The sequence below is a fragment of the Coenobita brevimanus genome, chromosome 71 (genome assembly GCF_032717465.1).
Source record: "Coenobita brevimanus isolate Jiangsu-jjx chromosome 71, ASM3271746v2, whole genome shotgun sequence".
Taxonomy (NCBI): Eukaryota; Metazoa; Arthropoda; class Malacostraca; order Decapoda; family Coenobitidae; genus Coenobita; species Coenobita brevimanus.
In genome coordinates this window covers 43919048-43936121 of record NC_137024.1, presented here as the reverse complement: position 1 = coordinate 43936121, position 17074 = coordinate 43919048, and the positions used below count along the sequence as shown (strand labels likewise).

The window sequence follows — 17074 nt, the reverse complement described above, 5'->3', positions numbered from 1 at the left end:
TTAGCAAAGCCTTCGACATTGTCAACCATTCTATACTCACTGATAAGCTGAGGCTACTTGGGGTCAGTGGTTCCTTGCTGACATGGATCTCTGACTTCTTGCCCAGCTCCACCATGTAAGTGTCTGTGTCCGGCTGTGCCAGTTCCTCAAGAAATGCCCTCAGTGGTGTCCCACAGGAATCTGTTCTAGGTCCCTTGCTCTTTCTGGTATATATAAACTTTCTCCCCTCATATATACCGTATGTTCCAAATGCAGATTCGTTGCTGACAACATGAAGATTTACCTCAAGTTGCGACAGAACACCTGTTTTTCGTTGGCTGTAGATACAAGCTCATCAGATTCTACGTCTAGACATTTGCTTAACTCTTGGAAGGTCTGTCTATCTATCTATTGCCAGACGCCTCAATCCCATTCGGGGGTGGCCACAAATAAATCGGCTCCACATTGCCTTGTTCCCCCACCATTTCACTACCCTGCTCCCAACTCACACCCCCCTCTCTCATAGATCTCTCCATCTCATCCTCAACCTCCCCCTCCCTCTCCCCCCCTCCACCTCACTCACATACACTCTTTTCGTCAGTCTTTCACCCTCCATCCTCTTCACATGGCCAAACCACCTCAGTGTATTCCTCCTAACGCTTCCTATCACATCCACATCCACACCACAACGGTCCTTTATATCCTCATTTGTCAGGCTGTCTCTTCATGCGACTCCACAGGCTCCTCGTAAATAACTCATTTCCACTGCTCTCACTCTTGACTTGTGTCCTTCCAACAATGTCCAATCTTCACTTCCATATGTTAGAGTTGGTATCACAATACTGTCATGTAGTAACTTTTTCACTTCCATGCTCACTTCCCTGTTTCTTATCACTGCTTTCAAGGAACCAGCAACCTTTCTTCCCTGCTGTACCCTTTCAAGCACTTCACCCTCCAAACCTCCATCCTTACTCATCGCACTACCCAAGTACTTAAACGTACTCGCATTTTCCAATTCCTCACCATCCAGCCTTGCTGTACATGCACTGACTTCACATCTCTCAAAGATCATCGCTTTACTCTTCCTTACATTCACTTTTAGATTTTGTTTCTTACACACTCTCCCAAACTCAACCACCAAGCCCTGCAGCTCCCCTTGGTCTTCACTCAACAACACAGTATCATCTGCAAACACAGTATCATCTGCAAACAGCAATATATATATATATATATATATATACCGGTATATATTATATATGTATTTATATATATATATTATATATGTATATATATATATATATATATATATATATATATATATATATATATATATATATATATATATATATTTATATATATATAATATATATATATATATATATATATATATATATATATATATATATATATATATATATATATATATATATATATATATATATATATATATATATATATATATATATATATATATATATATATATATATATATATATATATATATATATATATATATATATATATATATATTTTTTAATTTCAGGCTGTGAAGTACGGTACTAAATCGGGAGATATCACCTGGAAGTTGTGAAGATGAAGAAGGACAGAGAAATACAAAAGGCTTACAAATTATAAGTATTCCCATAAGTTTCACCACAGACTGTACTACTTTGTTGTGAGATACTGAAAAATTACTTGGTCATTTAATGTTTTTATGTGATTTGAGTATGGTTTAACTACTTGAGATCATTGCATCAGACTTATTATAAGTAGAAAGGAATGTTATTCAGTTATGTATTTGGAATCATTGCAATGTACTGATCCTTTTAGTTTTCATGAGAAGCATTCAGTTAATAGGTGCTATATTTCTTCCAGCACGTCACACCAGATTTTGAGCTTGACCGGCATCAATTTTACCAGACAGACTGTTATTGTAAGTTCATTGCAATATGTGTACAGTAGTATGCTGTACTGTCTAGTGGTAGGTGGTGGAAATCCATCATCCACTTATTTGATGTAATGCTGCCTACATTTTCTTTCCCCATGCTCATTCTCTTCCTACTTCTCCTTTTCCTTCTGGTCACTTTTTATTATTCTTCGTTTCGTGTCAGGTGGCACTACATTGGATGACAAACCAAACTGTGGGGTGTTGTGGAGCCTCCTGTGGTGCCCATGTTAATTGGGTGGAGAGACAAGTGTGGCAGCCATCCAGGAACCAAACTCCATAATATTTCCTGAACCTTGCTGTGTGAGGTGCTGTCAACCACAAGGGAACATTGTTCACTGCATGGGACAACCCTGCAAGGACAGTGGTTGCTTACTTGTGGTTGATGGGTCTGCTAAGCCAGACAGACTGTGGTTGATCATCAGCCATACCATCTGTTATGGGCACATCATACATTGGCTGTAGTATATCTGAAATACTGTAGACTGCTACAAATTACTGGTACATTTGTTTATTATCTAAGGGTCACAGTCACCTGTCTTGAACAAAGTATTGATGACTTAGAGCAACTACAGTATACCAGTATCATATCATCAGTGGTAACATAATAAAAGTTAAACAATCTATAGTGTTCTTATAGTTTAGCTATACACTGTAAACACAGAAAACATTTTCATGATCGTGGCAATGATTATCGTTTTATTTGTTTTGCCACCATTGGGAGTGTAGGAGCCTAGGGCAAGGTTACTCAGTCCAGACACTTTTGGCAAGAGCAACGAGTTGCTTACTCCATAGCAGCATCACGTGACCAGCAAACTCTAACTACCCTTTGGAAGTAGACCTTAATGGGCTACATTCAGCTGGGGTGCTTTAGTGCTTTTACTGCAGAAACTTGAACTCTTAATCATCACCACATGCTGGTCTATCCCACATTATTCACAGGCCTAGTGTATTGATATTATAAGTATTTTTGTTTCACCTGTGCACATACAGTACTGTAAGCATCTTTGTTGTAGCTTCTTAGTGGATTGATGTGATTATCTTGTACAGTAAAGGGAGACAGTACTGTTTTAGTCAGTAATTTCTTCATGCTCATCCCTGACAACAAGCACTGCATTTCAGAACTATAGTACACTACAGTAATCTCTCAATTATGTGGTATAACTCAGCCAATCCCGGTGTTGAGTAATGCAAAATGCCGAATATTGCATTGGTACCCCCAATCCTGCATGTCAACCGGTGGGTTGGCGGAGGGTTAATGCCGCTTCCCGTAAAACAACTAAATACAGTAAAAGATAAATGGCCTCCCCTTATGGGACTATAGCGTGTGACTGTAGATAGATAGAGGTAGACCCCCAATCAGCTATCAGTTTGGCATTGGGCCGGATAATGTGTCACTATCCTAAGCTATCTGTCTTGACCCTCTGTCCTAAAAACTTTCCAGCAATAGGAACCATGAGTAAAAAAGTAAAATCAAGCATAAAATACAACACAGTACTGATATACTATAGTTCATATAGTACAATAATACAGTATATAATATAATCATAATCATACTCACCTAGTGTTGGCACTGATGGGCCACAAGGGAAGTCATAGCACTACAGCAGTGAATGAGGCACTGGGGGCCACAGGCCAAGTCACAGCACTAGGGGGTAGCCAATGTGTAGGTCACAAATTCATAACACACAGATATGTCCTTATTATATGGCATCCATGAGAGAGAATGAGAGAACGATGGTAGGCATGGCATATCAGGTGGGCTGTTTCCACAGCACATTATGATTGGCTGGTGTGTTGTGGGGTCTGCCCTTGCACTGATTTGGTCCTGAGTCTGAGCCAGATGATACACATCACAGCCAAAAAATGCATAGTATTGCTTCCCATTTCTGAGCTACATATTGCCTAATTTCACTGGATATTGTTTTAATAGAGTTGAGCTAAAAGCGCCAGATATTGCACTGGGCCAGATATTATGACAGCGGATAATTGAGAGATTACTGTACTTTGGTTGGAAATGAAGTTGATGTCGAGGTCATTTAGTAATTTTTCCCAGCCTCACTACTTGGATCTGGGTTATGAGCAGAATGCTCACTAGCTATTTAACTGATCAGTTTGGTTTACTGGAGATTTTGTGTAAATTTTTTTCTACATACAAAGGCAGTGTTCATAATTTTTCAATGAAGTAGCTCATAACATTTTATTCAGGTAGCCTACTGTATAATGTAATTACAGTACCAGGTTTTACCAGTTGGATGAAAACCACTCATTCTTTCTTTCATATGGAAAGTAAGTTAATTCCTAGTTTGTTGTTTCAGCTTTGCTTAAAAGGTTCATTTGCACAAAGCTGCCTACATTTTAATCTGTCTCTTGCTCATTGTTTCCTTCTCTTGTGTAATATTAGACAGTTGCCAGAACATCTTAAATAAAGTTCATCCTTGTCCAGGGAAAGCAGTAAGGATTTAAAACAATTTGCTGTACACAGTACTTGATGGTAATGGTAATATACAGTAAACCCTTGATATTTTGAGAATCATTAATCTGAACTTTGGCTGTATTGGCCTCTGTGAGCCTACCATACAACCTTCAGATGTAATGAGCAATGGGCTGACTTGTTGAGTAGATGCTGCCTCCAGACTGAACAAAAGGTAAATATATATATTTTTTTATTACTGATTGAAAATATTTAATGATTATCTCCTTAGTATCAAGATACTGTACATAGTATAAACCCACACAGAATTGAAATGAAATTGTGAATATGTATAATTTTGGTAGATATCCACTGAACAGGATTAAGAATAAATTGAACCTGGAGTTGTTATAGTCCCCCAAAGAGCATTAGCTGTATTGAACTGTTAAATTTTCAGCCTTATCCCCCAGTTACTTTGATATATTGAGGGTTTACTGTATTTTATAAACCCACACAGAATTGAAATGAAACTGTGAATATGTAAAATTTTGTTAGATATCCACTGAACAGGATTAAGTATAAATTAAACCTCGAGGTCTTATAGTCCCCCAAAGAGCATTGGCTGTATTGAACTGTTAAATTTTCAGTTTTAACCCCCAGTTAGTTTGATAAATTGAGGGTTTACTGTATTGTATTGCCATACCTGTAATGCCATGTACAATATTGTTTATATTCCTTTTTCAGGGTTTCACTGAGGTAACACTAATTCCTAGCAAAGATAGCATCAGATACATCTGGCTGAATTGTAAGCAGTGTTGTGTGTACCGGGTTACCCTTAACGATACTTTGGAAGTCCAGTTCCAGTACTTTGACCCTTTATTAGAAATATGTCCTCAAGACTCCAAACAGTGAGTATACTGTTATTTGCACTTGTTACACAGTGTACTATAATATATACCTGTATATATATATATATATATGTACAGTGCTCGTCAGAATTATTAGCACCCTGCGTCCCTCCTAAGAAACAAACCTTTCAACATTGAAAAAACATATAAATACTGTAATGCATTTTATTTACCTTTAGTGCTTCGTAGGGTAGCCTTTACGTTTCTTCACGGACCTGAGACGTCTTGGAGGTGAAAGGGTGAGGCTCCTGAGGTGCTGGAGGGGTATTTTTTCCCATTAGTCACGAATGGCAGCTTCCAGCTTAGGCAGAGAGCTAACGTCCTTCCCTGGGAGACTCTTCTTTACGAGGTACCAGAGGTTTTCAATCGTGTTGAGGTCTGGGTTATTTCCTGGCCAGTCTTTCATGAATGATACCTCACAGTCACGAAGCCAATTGGTGATCGATTTGGCCTTGTGAGCAGGTGCACCGTCCTGCTGAAACACTCATGCACCTGTTAGCTCGAATGAGTCTGGTAAATGATCACACAGAAGCTCCAGGTAAACATCCTGATTCACTCTAACATTCTTGGGAAGCACAACAAGCTTCCCCAAACCTTGACCCGAGAAACAAGCCCACACCATGAGTGAATCAGGATGTTTAACTGTGCTTTCTACATACCGTGGGTCAAGTGGGTCACTACCTTTGCGTCAATACACACGTGCTCCTCTGTTACAGGTAACACTAAACGTTGCCTCATCAGACCACAACACTGACAACCATTGCTCCTCACCCCAGTTTAGATATTTATTAGCAAAGGCAAGCCTACGAATTCTCTGGCTCTTGGTGAGAAGAGGCTTTTTCACAGGCTTATGACTTGTGTAACCAAGCTCATGCACCCTACGAGACACTGTTCTCACAGACACCTCACCAAACACTTCTGGGTTGCTCTCCTTAATTTTCCTTGCACTCACACGCAGATTAAACTCCACTGCACGTTTTAAAACATTAACAGACCCTGGGGAAGTTTTCCTGGGCCTACCAGACCTCGGTTTCTTTGTGGGAACTTCGCCACTGTTTTCCAACCAAAACTGCGCACACCAGCGACGCACTGTCGATCGTGCCACACCAACCAATTCACTAATTTCCTTTGTCTGGTGGCCTGCCTTCTTTAGAGCAATGATCTGGGATATGATTTCACTCAATAGTTCATGGGTAGGTGCCATAACAAAGTGGTGAACCCCAAAACACTGCGGGACACTCGGTAAAAAATGGCGCAATTTGAGAGGGACACGTGGCGGAGTTCCTCTCTCTCAGGCAGCCTGTGGGCGACTGAGGCGGGAACCAACCAGCGCATCGGAAGGCCTCAGGCTACCGTGACATCATGCTCGCGGCACAAACTTGTGGCTTAATTTTTACCCCCAGAAATGGGTGATTCTTTTTTGGCCATAAGTATTGCACGCCCGGTGGACAACGCTGAATAATTTTGACGAGTACTGTATATATATATATTCCTCACCCTGCCCTTGGGTGGGAAAGGAGGTCCGGATGATGATGATGATGAATATATATGTATTTATTTATTTATTTAGAGAGAGGGAGAGGGAGAGAGATAGATTGCTAGATAGATATAGAGATATATATCTATCTGTCTGTTGCCAGACACCTTAATCCCATAAGTGGTGGCCACAAACAAATCGCCTCCATGTCGCCCTGTCCCCCGCCATTTCACTGCTCTGCTCCCAACTCACACCCCAATCTCTCATATACCTCTCCACTCCATCCCTCCATCTCATCCTCAGCCTCCCCCTCTCCCTCCCTCTCTCCCCTCCACCTCACACACACACACACACTCTTCTCATCAGTCTCTCACTCTCCATCCTCTCCAGACAGCCAAACCACCTCAGTGTGTTTCTCCTAATGCTTCCTATCAAATCCACATCCACACCACAAAGCTCCTTTACATCCTCATTTGTCAGTCTATCTCTCCATGTGACTGCACAGGCTCCTCTCAAATAACTCATTTCCACTGCTCTCACTCTTGACTTGTGTCCTTCAAACAATGTCCAAGCTTCACTTCCATATGTTAGAGTTGGTATCACAATACTGTCACGTAGTAACTTTTTCACTTCCATGCTCACTTGCCTGTTTCTTATCACTGCTTTCAAGGAACCAGCAACCTTTCTTCCTTGTTGTACCCTTTCAAGCACTTCATCCTCCATACTTCCATCTTTACTCATCGCACTACCCAAGTATTGTACTTAAACATCTATCTATCTATCTATCTATTGCCAGACGCCATAATCTCGTAAGGGGTGGCCATTTGACTCTGAGTTATTTATTTTACAGGGAGGGGCACTAACCCTTCACCAACCCACTTGTTGACACGTAGGGAGCACGTATGGTTTGGTTATATGGTTACCACCCAGCGTTGTAAATGGTTTCTTGGCTTACAGGAAACCATTTGGCTTGTCACTGTAATGGAAAGAAAAGCAATAAGAAGTGACAGGAAAGATGAGAGAAATAGGAAGAGAGGAGGGCAGGCACAGAAAAAGAATGGTAAAGGCTTAGGAAGAAGTAGGCAGCACTACGTCAAGTGAGTTACTCACATTTTATATTTCCTCCCCATCCAGCCTCACTGTACATTCACTGACTTCACTTCTCTTGAAGACCATAACTTTACTCTTCCCTACATTCACCTTTAGATTCCGTTTCTTACACACTCATCCAAACTCATCCACTAAGCCTTGTAGCTCCCCTTCGTCCTCACTTAACAACACAGTATCATCTGCAAAAAAAAGTACAGGGAGTTTCCAAACACTGCCCTCTCTCACCAGGACCACTGCAGCATCCACTGCCCTACCTTGTATATCTTTTATAACCCCATCCATGTACAGATTGAACAACCATGGAGACATGACACATCCCTGTACAACCCAACCTTCAGATAGAAAAATTCACTCAGTTCACTGTCCATACGCACTGCAGCCTTAGCACCATCATACATACTCTTCATAGCATTCAACAACTTCCCATCTACTCCATATATATTTAATACTTTCCACAATCCTTGTCTGTTCACCCTGTCATATGCTTTCTCCAAATCCTTGAAGGCCACATACAACTTCTTTCCCTTCTCTAGGAACTTTTCCACTAGAGATCTAAGAATGAATACCTGATCTACACAACCTCCTCCTGTATAGATATATCGATAGACAAGGTGATGGAGAAGTTAGTCTGGGGGTGAAAGATAAAAATAGCAGATTGGTAATAGAGAATGGGGAAAAAGTGAGCAGGTGGAGAGAACACTTTAACCCCTTACGGGCTGGCGACGTATCAGTTATACATATGACCGTGTGGGGCGGCGTATTTTTGGAAAAATAAAGTATCAAGGGATAAGTCTAATCATGCATAAATCAATGAAAATGGATGACAACGAAGGTAAGAGGTGTTACTTACCTGGTAATACATCTCAGCTGGCTGTAGGAGGAGGAGGGGAGGAGAGAGAGAGAGAGGAGCGTGGGCAGTCAGCTTATCACCAAGCGTGCCTGGGGTTAGGCTAGCGGACTCTTCACTCATTTTCTTTTTCTTCACCACTGAATGCTAAATTTATCATTTATGCATTCTTTACACTGTTCATTGTCTTCAAAATCTAATTTATATGTTTTTTATTTTACTTGAACACTTATAACAATAAAACTTGTGTACATATGCTGTATTCTATTTTACCTGAACACTCATAACACTACACCTTATGTACGTATATTCTATTTTGCTTGTTTCAAGGCTTGGATGGGTAGAGGGCAAGACAGTAGGTGACAAGGATGCCATATCACCCAATTTCACCTATAAATTAGGACAGAAAACGGCTGGGCGTAATGTAATGATCCCCGCCTTCTCACGCACGGATGTTATGCAACGTCCCCCGCCTGTTAGGGGTTAAATAACTGTTAAACATAGATGATGAAAGTGATGTGAGTGTAAGAGGCTGGGGAATGGCTGGGAGAAGGAGGGAGGTGAGAAGAGAGGAGGAAATCAGTAGGATGGAAGTAGTGGAAGCAACGAAGGAAGTCAAAATGGGAAGAGGAATTGATGGAGTATTTGGTGAAATGCTGAAGCATGGGGGAGAGATAGTACTGTAGTAGAATGGATATGGAAGATGTGCAGTTTGGTCTGGGAGAAAGGTAGAATCCCTGAGGATTGGAAGTCAGGTATAATTATTCCCCTGAACAAAGGAAAAGGGGGAAAAAGAAGTGTGTGATAATCATAGGGGCATTTGTCTTCTTAGTTAGTGGGAAATGTATATGGTAGGATACTTATTGACAGAGTTATGGAAATAACAGAGAGATTAGTTGGAGAAAAACAGGGAGGTTTTAGGAAGGGAAGAGGTTGCGTATATCAGATATCCATTCTTAGGTCTTTAGTGGAAAAGTTTCTAGAGAAGGGAAAGAAGTTGTATGTGGCTTTCATGGATTTGGAGAAAGCACATGACAGGGTGGATAGACAAGGATTGTGGAAAGTATTAAGAATATATGGAGTAGATGGGAAGTTGATGAATGCTGTGAAGAGTATGTATGATGGTGCTAAGGCTGCAGTGCGTGTGGATGGTGAACTAAGTGAATTTTTCTCTTTGAAGGTTGGGTTGAAACAGGGATGTGTCATGTCTCCATGGTTGTTCAATCTGTACATGGATGGGGTAATAAAAGAAGTACAAGGTAGGGTAGTGGATGTTGGAGTGGCCCTGGTGAGAGAGGATAGTGTTTGGAAACTCCCTGTACTGTTGTTTGCAGATGATACTGTGTTGTTGAGTGAAGACGAAGGGGAGCTGCAAGGCTTAGTGGATGAGTTTGGGAGAGTGTGTAAGAAACGGAATCTAAAGGTGAATGTAGGGAAGGGTAAAGTGATGGTCTTTCAGAGGGGTGAAGTCAGTGAATGTACAGCGAGGTTGGATGGTGAGGAAGTTGAAAATGTGAGTACGTTTAAGTACTTGGGTAGTGTGCTTGAAAGGGTGCTGCAGGGAAGAAAGGTTGCTGGTTCCTTGAAAGCAGTGATAAGAAACAGGGAAGTGAGCATGGAAGTGAAAAAGTTACTACATGACAGTATTGTGATACCAACTCTAACATATGGAAGTGAAGCTTGGACGTTGTTGGAAGGACACAAGTCAAGAGCGAGAGCAGTGGAAATGAGTTATTTAAGAGGAGCCTGTGGAGTCACATGGAGAGACAGGCTGACGAATGAGGATATAAAGGAGCATTGTGGTGTGGATGTGGAAGTGATAGGAAGCGTTATGAGGAACACACTGAGGTGGCTTGGCCATGTGGAGAGGATGGAGGGTGAACGACTGACGAAGAAAGTGTATGTGAGTGAGGTGGAGGGGGGAAGAGGGAGGGGGAGGCCGAGGATGAGATGGAGGTATGGGGTGGAGAGGTATATGAGAGAGGGAGGTGTGAGTTGGGAGCAGGGCAATGAAATGGCAGGGGACAGGGCGACGTGGAGGCGATTTGTTTGTGGCCACCCCAAACAGGATTGAGGCGTCTGGCAATAGATAGATAGATAGATAGTATATTGGTGATTGACCTTATTTCCACTCTCCTTCTCATCCCAGGGGTTCTCTTTTAAGCTTAATAAAATTGTCTTGCTTTACCAGAATAAATTAAGTATATCTCTTTGCTAAAAAGGTTTCTGGAAATCATTTCTGACCCCTTCAGCCTGAGGGGGGTCTCCTGTGCTTGACAAACTCATTTGGCAGTAGCCAGATTATAATGCCTGTACACAGTAGGTATGCTTTGTCCTTCGGCTGAAGGGGTTTCTGTTTACTCCAGGATTCATCATGATTGGTGTATGATTGTGTAATGTACAGTACATTACTGTACTGTTGTTTTTGTGCATGGTCTTGCTGCCTCTGGTTTAGGTTGTTGTGAGCCTGATGAACAAGAAGTGTCTGATCACTTTGGTCCAGAAGTCTGTTTGTTTATTATTCTATAGCCAGATGCCTTAATCATGGAGCTGGTGGTCACAAATATCCAATACACCAGTCCTGTATGAGACAGCCCTAGCATGTATTCAATATGGACAGTGGGTGTTATCGCCGAAGTGGTGACATGTGGAGGTGTAGGAGGACTACTGGGCCTTGGGATAGGCTACTGCTCCCAAGTTATAGGCCATGATGCCTTTGCCCAGAGTTGGACACATTAAAAAAAAAAAAAAAAAAAAAAAAAAAAACTCCCCTGCCTTTAAGTTGCAGTGTTTCTGATTCACTCCATCCTCATTCACATCCCCCCCCCTTAATCCCTCCACTTAATCTTTTGTTTCCCACTCTCATTTACCTTGTCAGCCTTTCATTCTTCATTCTCCACATGGCCAAATTATTGCTGGATCCTCACCAACACTTTCTGGCACATCCACATGATCACCATAGTGCACCAGAAGTCATTTATGAATGTTTGTAAGCACTGCATTAAAATTTGTTACTGCCTACATTAACATGTAGATGTGAGACTTCAGCAGAGCATGAGTAAAAAAAAAAAAGAAAGAAAGAAAGAAACTCAAGAGAGTGCAGTAGCTATATGATCGTTAAAGAATATGTGAGGGTAGTGTTAGTTAGATAGGATAAGAAATATATAGCTTTTTGAAAATATGGAGTAAACAAGCATATTGGTCAAAGAGTAGAAGAATGTGTGAAAGAGTAGGAGAATGTGTGCTTAGGTAGTATATATGATCATTTAAAAAACATATGTATAGAGTGGCAAAAAGGATATCTCGGTATGCAAGGCTTGGGGGGTAGGAAAAAGTGTGGGTTATTGCAACATAATTTTATTCATCATAGGAGAGTATTTATGAGGGTGCTAAGGCTGCAGTGCATTTTGATAGTGAACTGTGTGAATTTTTCCTTATGAAGGTTGGATTGAAACAGGGATTTGTCATGTCTCCATGGTTGTTCAATCTGGATATGGATGGGGTTATAAAAGAGATACGAGGTAGGGCAGTGGATGTGGGAGCGGCCCTAATGAGGGAGGGCAGTGTTTGGAAACTCCTTGTACTGTTGTTTGCAGATGATACTGTGTGGTTAAGTGAAGACTAAGGGAAGTGGCAAGGCTTGGTGAATGAGTTTGGGAGAGTATGTAAGAAACGGAATCTAAAGGTGAATGTAGGGAAGAGGAAAGTAATAGTCTTTGAGGGAAATGAAGTAACTGAATGTACAGTGAGGTTGGATGAGGAGGAAATATAAAATGTGAGTGTGTTTAAGTTCTTGGGTAGTGTGATGAGTATGGATGGAAGTGTAGAGGGTGAAGTGCTTGACTGGGTACAAGGAAGGAAGGTTGCTGGTTCTTTGAAAGCAGTGATAAGAAACAGGGAAGTGAGCATGGAAGTGAAAAAGTTACTACATGACAGTATTGTGATACCAACTCTAACATTTGGAAGTGAAGCTTGGACCTTGTTGGAGAGACACAAGTCAAGAGTGAGAGCAATGGAATGAGAGCAGTGGAAATACACAAGTCAAGAGTGAGAGCAGTGGAAATGAGTTATTTGAGAGGAGCATGTGGAGTCACATGGAGAGACAGGCTGACAAATGAGGAAGTGAAGGAGCATTGTAGTGTGGATATGGATGTGATAGCATTAGGAGAAATACATTGAGGTGGTTTGGCCTTATGGAGAGGATGGAGAACGAGAGACTGATGAGGAGGGGTATGTGAATGAGGTGGAGGGGGGAGAGGGAAGGGGAGGCCAAGGATGAGATGGAGAGGTATATGAGAGAGGGAGATGTGAGCTGGGAGCGGGGCAGTGAAATGGCAGGGGACAGGGTGACATGGAGGCTATTTGTTTGTGGCCACCTCTCATGGGATTAAGGCATCTGGCAGTATAGATAGGCAGGGGTCATATCATAGATGCCTGAGGTTAGTCAGTGAACAGTTTGTTCTGTATTAATTCACTATGGTCTTTGTCATGTAGGAGGAATTTGGAATACCTGAACAAGTGCCAGGTGACTGGAGTGACATCAGTGGATCCAGAGCTAGGACGAGGGGAGCTGGTGGTTGTGGTGCCGTCAGAAGCACAGCATATGATCCAGGAGGGTAAACCTCTTAGAGTTGGTGTCGAGTTTTCCCTTGAGAAACCACAGTCAGGACTTCACTTTGTTGTCCCAAGTACTGAAGGCACCTTGTCTGAGGTGAGACACATGGTCATTGTTTACTTCTTCATGTAGATGTCATCTGGTAATACTCAGTGACTGTATCGCCTTTGTGTGTTAGATCGCTTGAACTGTTCCTCTGGCTCAGTTTTTTTCTTTATATACATGCTGTACAATATACATTTTAATAGAGATAGAACTGCATTTTATTTTTATAATTTTGGTATTGGTGCAGACCACATGTTATTTGGATAATGATGAGTGTTATGCAACCACCTGAGATTTTTATACCATGAGAAACATGTATTTAATTACTGTACAGATACAGTAATGTAATTGATTAAAATTTCAAATACTGTACTGTTAATCCCCCCTTTGTGTGTGTGTGTGTGTGTGTGTGTGTGTGTGTGTGTGTGTGTGTTCAGTATTCTCTCTCTGTTGTCACATGTTATTTCTTTCTCAGAAAGCAGCACACTTGTTTACCTACGGCCATGAGAATAGTGCTCGACTTTGGTTCCCATGCATTGACACATGGAGTGAAGTGTGCACGTGGCGACTGGAATTCACCGTAGATGACTTTATGACTGCAGTGAGCTGTGGGGACTTAACAGAGGTGGTGTACACACAGGACATGAGGCGTAAGACTTTCCACTACAGCCTTACCACTCCAACCTGTGCACCAAACATTGCTTTAGCTGTTGGGTGAGCTACAGTCCAGTACTGTTTTGAATGAGATGGCCCTAGCATTTATTTAGTGTGGCAGTTACAAAAGCTGTAAATCAACAGATAAATCTAATTACCCAGTATTATCAGTACTGTGTTATTATAAGAAGTATCTGGTGATGTGAATTATATTTAAATCGTCTGAGTAACAATGAATGATAAATGAACATTGGTTTTGTGGTAGGTGGGCGAGCCCACCATCCACTCACTCGATGGTGGTTTAGTGGTAATTGAGGCTCTCCAACCAGATTGAGCCTGTGTCGGTTTATATCCAAGGGTTGGTTGGGGTTTATTGCTCACATACAGTAATGCTGCTCAGGGATGAGTGAGGCTGGCCACTCTCATCTTAATGCCAGGACCAACTTGCCTAGCCCCGGGCTTCTACGCTTCTCATGGGGCAACACAGGATTAGATGATGTATGTGTGCATGTATGTGGTTTTAGCCAATGACCCTACACTAAGAAGTGTTCTGGCACTTATTTTTTCAACGTTTTAGGTTTGAACTAAGGCTTCATTGTTTATTTTTTGAAAAATATGGCTGTATCCCCCAATCTAATCAGTCTTAAATGGTAGAAAGTTTGAACTGAAACATATGGGATATTTACACCATAATGTCATATTGTCTTTGTGGTTAGAATATAAAACAACACAAAACCAGTACCTAGAAAAATTGGCTGAGTAACAACGTATAATAAATAAATATTAATGTTAACCAGTGACCCTGCGCTCATATAAGTCTTCTAGCATTTATTTTTCCAACTTTTTAGGTTTGAACTAAGGCTGCAGTGACGATTATTTTTTAAAACATATGGCTGTATCCCACATTGTGATCATTGTCTTAAATGGTAGAAAGTTTGAACTAAAACATATGATTTATTTACACCATAATATTATCACTGTGGTTAGAATGTAAGATGACACAAAAACAATATGCAGAAAAATCAGCCGAGTAACAAGGAATAATAAATAAACATTGGTTTTAGCCAGTGACCTTACACTCTTTATAAGTCTTCTAGCATGTATTTTTCCAACTTTTTAGATTTGAACTAAGGTTGCAGTGATCATTATTTATCCAGAAGTATTGCTGTATCCCACATTTTGATCATTGTCTTAAATGGTAGAATGCTTGAACTAAAACATACAGGATATTTACACCATAATATCATGTTATCACTGTGGTTGGAATGTAACATGACAAAAACAATATCTAGATAGTAGTCTTCTGTCAAGGTGCTGTGGCAGGCAGGGAGGTAACTGTGTGTGAGGTATTTAACTCTCTCCCCCCCCCCCTCCCCAGTGCACACTAATGATGTTCTGTCATTGGGCATGACTTTGGCTGAAAGATTACTTTTGATGGCACAAGCTGTGAGTAGTTACTTTCAACGTTACAAGAGCTGCGAGTAGCTGCACTAAATATTTCTTGCAATTCCAATTTCTTGCCATTTTTTCTATTAACCATCAGTATAAAATGTATATCTGAAATATATATTCAACAGTTATTGCCGCTTTTCTCAAAGTTTAAGGAATTTAATGCTAAATGTAGTCGTTACTTGCAAATAATTTTACTTTTAGCTAATGTGAAAGGAATATCTGCATTATTAACCCGTTAGTGGCCAGAGTTCCTGTGAGAGGGATTTTGCTTGGTGGGTCATAAGCTTCCACCCTCTGCCTATCGGCTCATAGTCGCGAAGCTCATAGGTCCCTACTCCGGAGTTCCCTTCTTTATTAAATTTTGAAAATGCCCAGTTCTGTCCAGTATATTGGATGCTGGGCACCAATGGGTTAAAGAAGCTGATAGATTCGCCAGTATTTAATGCATTAGTGGCCAGAGTACCTGTGAGAGGGATTTTGCTGGACAGGTCCTAAGCATACCGCCCTCTGCCTGTCGGCTTATAGTTGCAAAGCTCATAGGTCCCTACCCCGGGGCTCCCTTCTATATTAAATTTTGAAAAAGCCCTGTTCTGTCCAATATATTGGACACTGGGCACCAATGGTTTAATGCTGGTACATTTTAAATTTTTTAATATTAAGTGGTTGGTGGGGGCACTCACCATCCACTCACTCAGTGTACTGCTGCATTCAGGTCCCTGCTGTATCCTCTCTTCCTTCTTTCCACCCTTTTCCCCTTCTGGATTTCTTTCCTTCATTCTTTCCTCTTCCTTCTGTCTGTGGGTGACTCTACATTGAGTGACAAGCCAAATGGTTTCCAGTACACCAGGAAACCATTTACTACCCTGGGTGGTAACCATATAACCAAATTGTGGTGCCTGGTGGTTTAGTTGGCAATTAAGGAACTCCAGTTGGATTGAGCCGGTGTAGTTTTATATCCAAGGGGTGGTTGGGGTTTATTGCTCACGTTATGCCACTCAGGGATGAGTAAAGCTGATCACTCTCATCTTAAATGTCAGGACCAACCTGCCTAGCCCAGAGCTCTTATGCTCCTCATGGGGTAACACTGTGCTAAATGATGAATGAATGAAAAAATATTATAAACTACATTGAAATACAGTATCACAGTTCCTTTAGCTTTTTTATTTGCATGTTCATATTATGGGAGCCATAAGTGTACTATACCTTTATATCTGAAATTATTATTAAGACTTAGTGGTAGGTGGGGAGCACTCACCATCCACTCACTCAATGTAGTGCTGTTCTTGGGTTGGCTTCCCTTTCCTCTCTTCCTTCCTTCCTTCTTTTCTTCTTTCCTCCCATGTCCCTCTTTCTGTCTTTCTTTCCTCTTCCTTCTGTCTACGGGTGACTGAACACTGAGTGACAAGCCAAAGGGTTTCCTGTACACCAGGAAACCATTTACTATGCTGGATGGTAACTATATAACCAAACTGTGGTGCCTGGTGGTTTAGTGGGTCATGAAGGTACCCCAACTGGATTGAGCCTGTGTTTGTTTATATCCATGGGGTGGTTGGGGTTTATTGCTCACATAATGCCACTCAGGGATGAGTGAGGCTGGTCTCTTTCATCTTGAATGTCAGGACCAGCTTG

At 41.3% G+C, this 17074-nt stretch overlaps 1 protein-coding gene across 1 annotated transcript in view; it reads left to right on the top strand.

Annotated features, from left to right (window-relative positions):
- Positions 1-17074, top strand: part of LOC145406766 (transcription initiation factor TFIID subunit 2-like) — a 69681-nt gene that overhangs the window by 17607 nt on the left and 35000 nt on the right. The window contains exons 2-6 of the mRNA XM_080277863.1: positions 1523-1610; positions 1858-1912; positions 5082-5245; positions 13174-13390; positions 13815-14053. Coding sequence (XP_080133989.1) covers positions 1573-1610; positions 1858-1912; positions 5082-5245; positions 13174-13390; positions 13815-14053 — 713 coding nt within the window. The 5' untranslated portion in view covers positions 1523-1572. The remainder of the gene's footprint in view (positions 1-1522; positions 1611-1857; positions 1913-5081; positions 5246-13173; positions 13391-13814; positions 14054-17074) is intronic.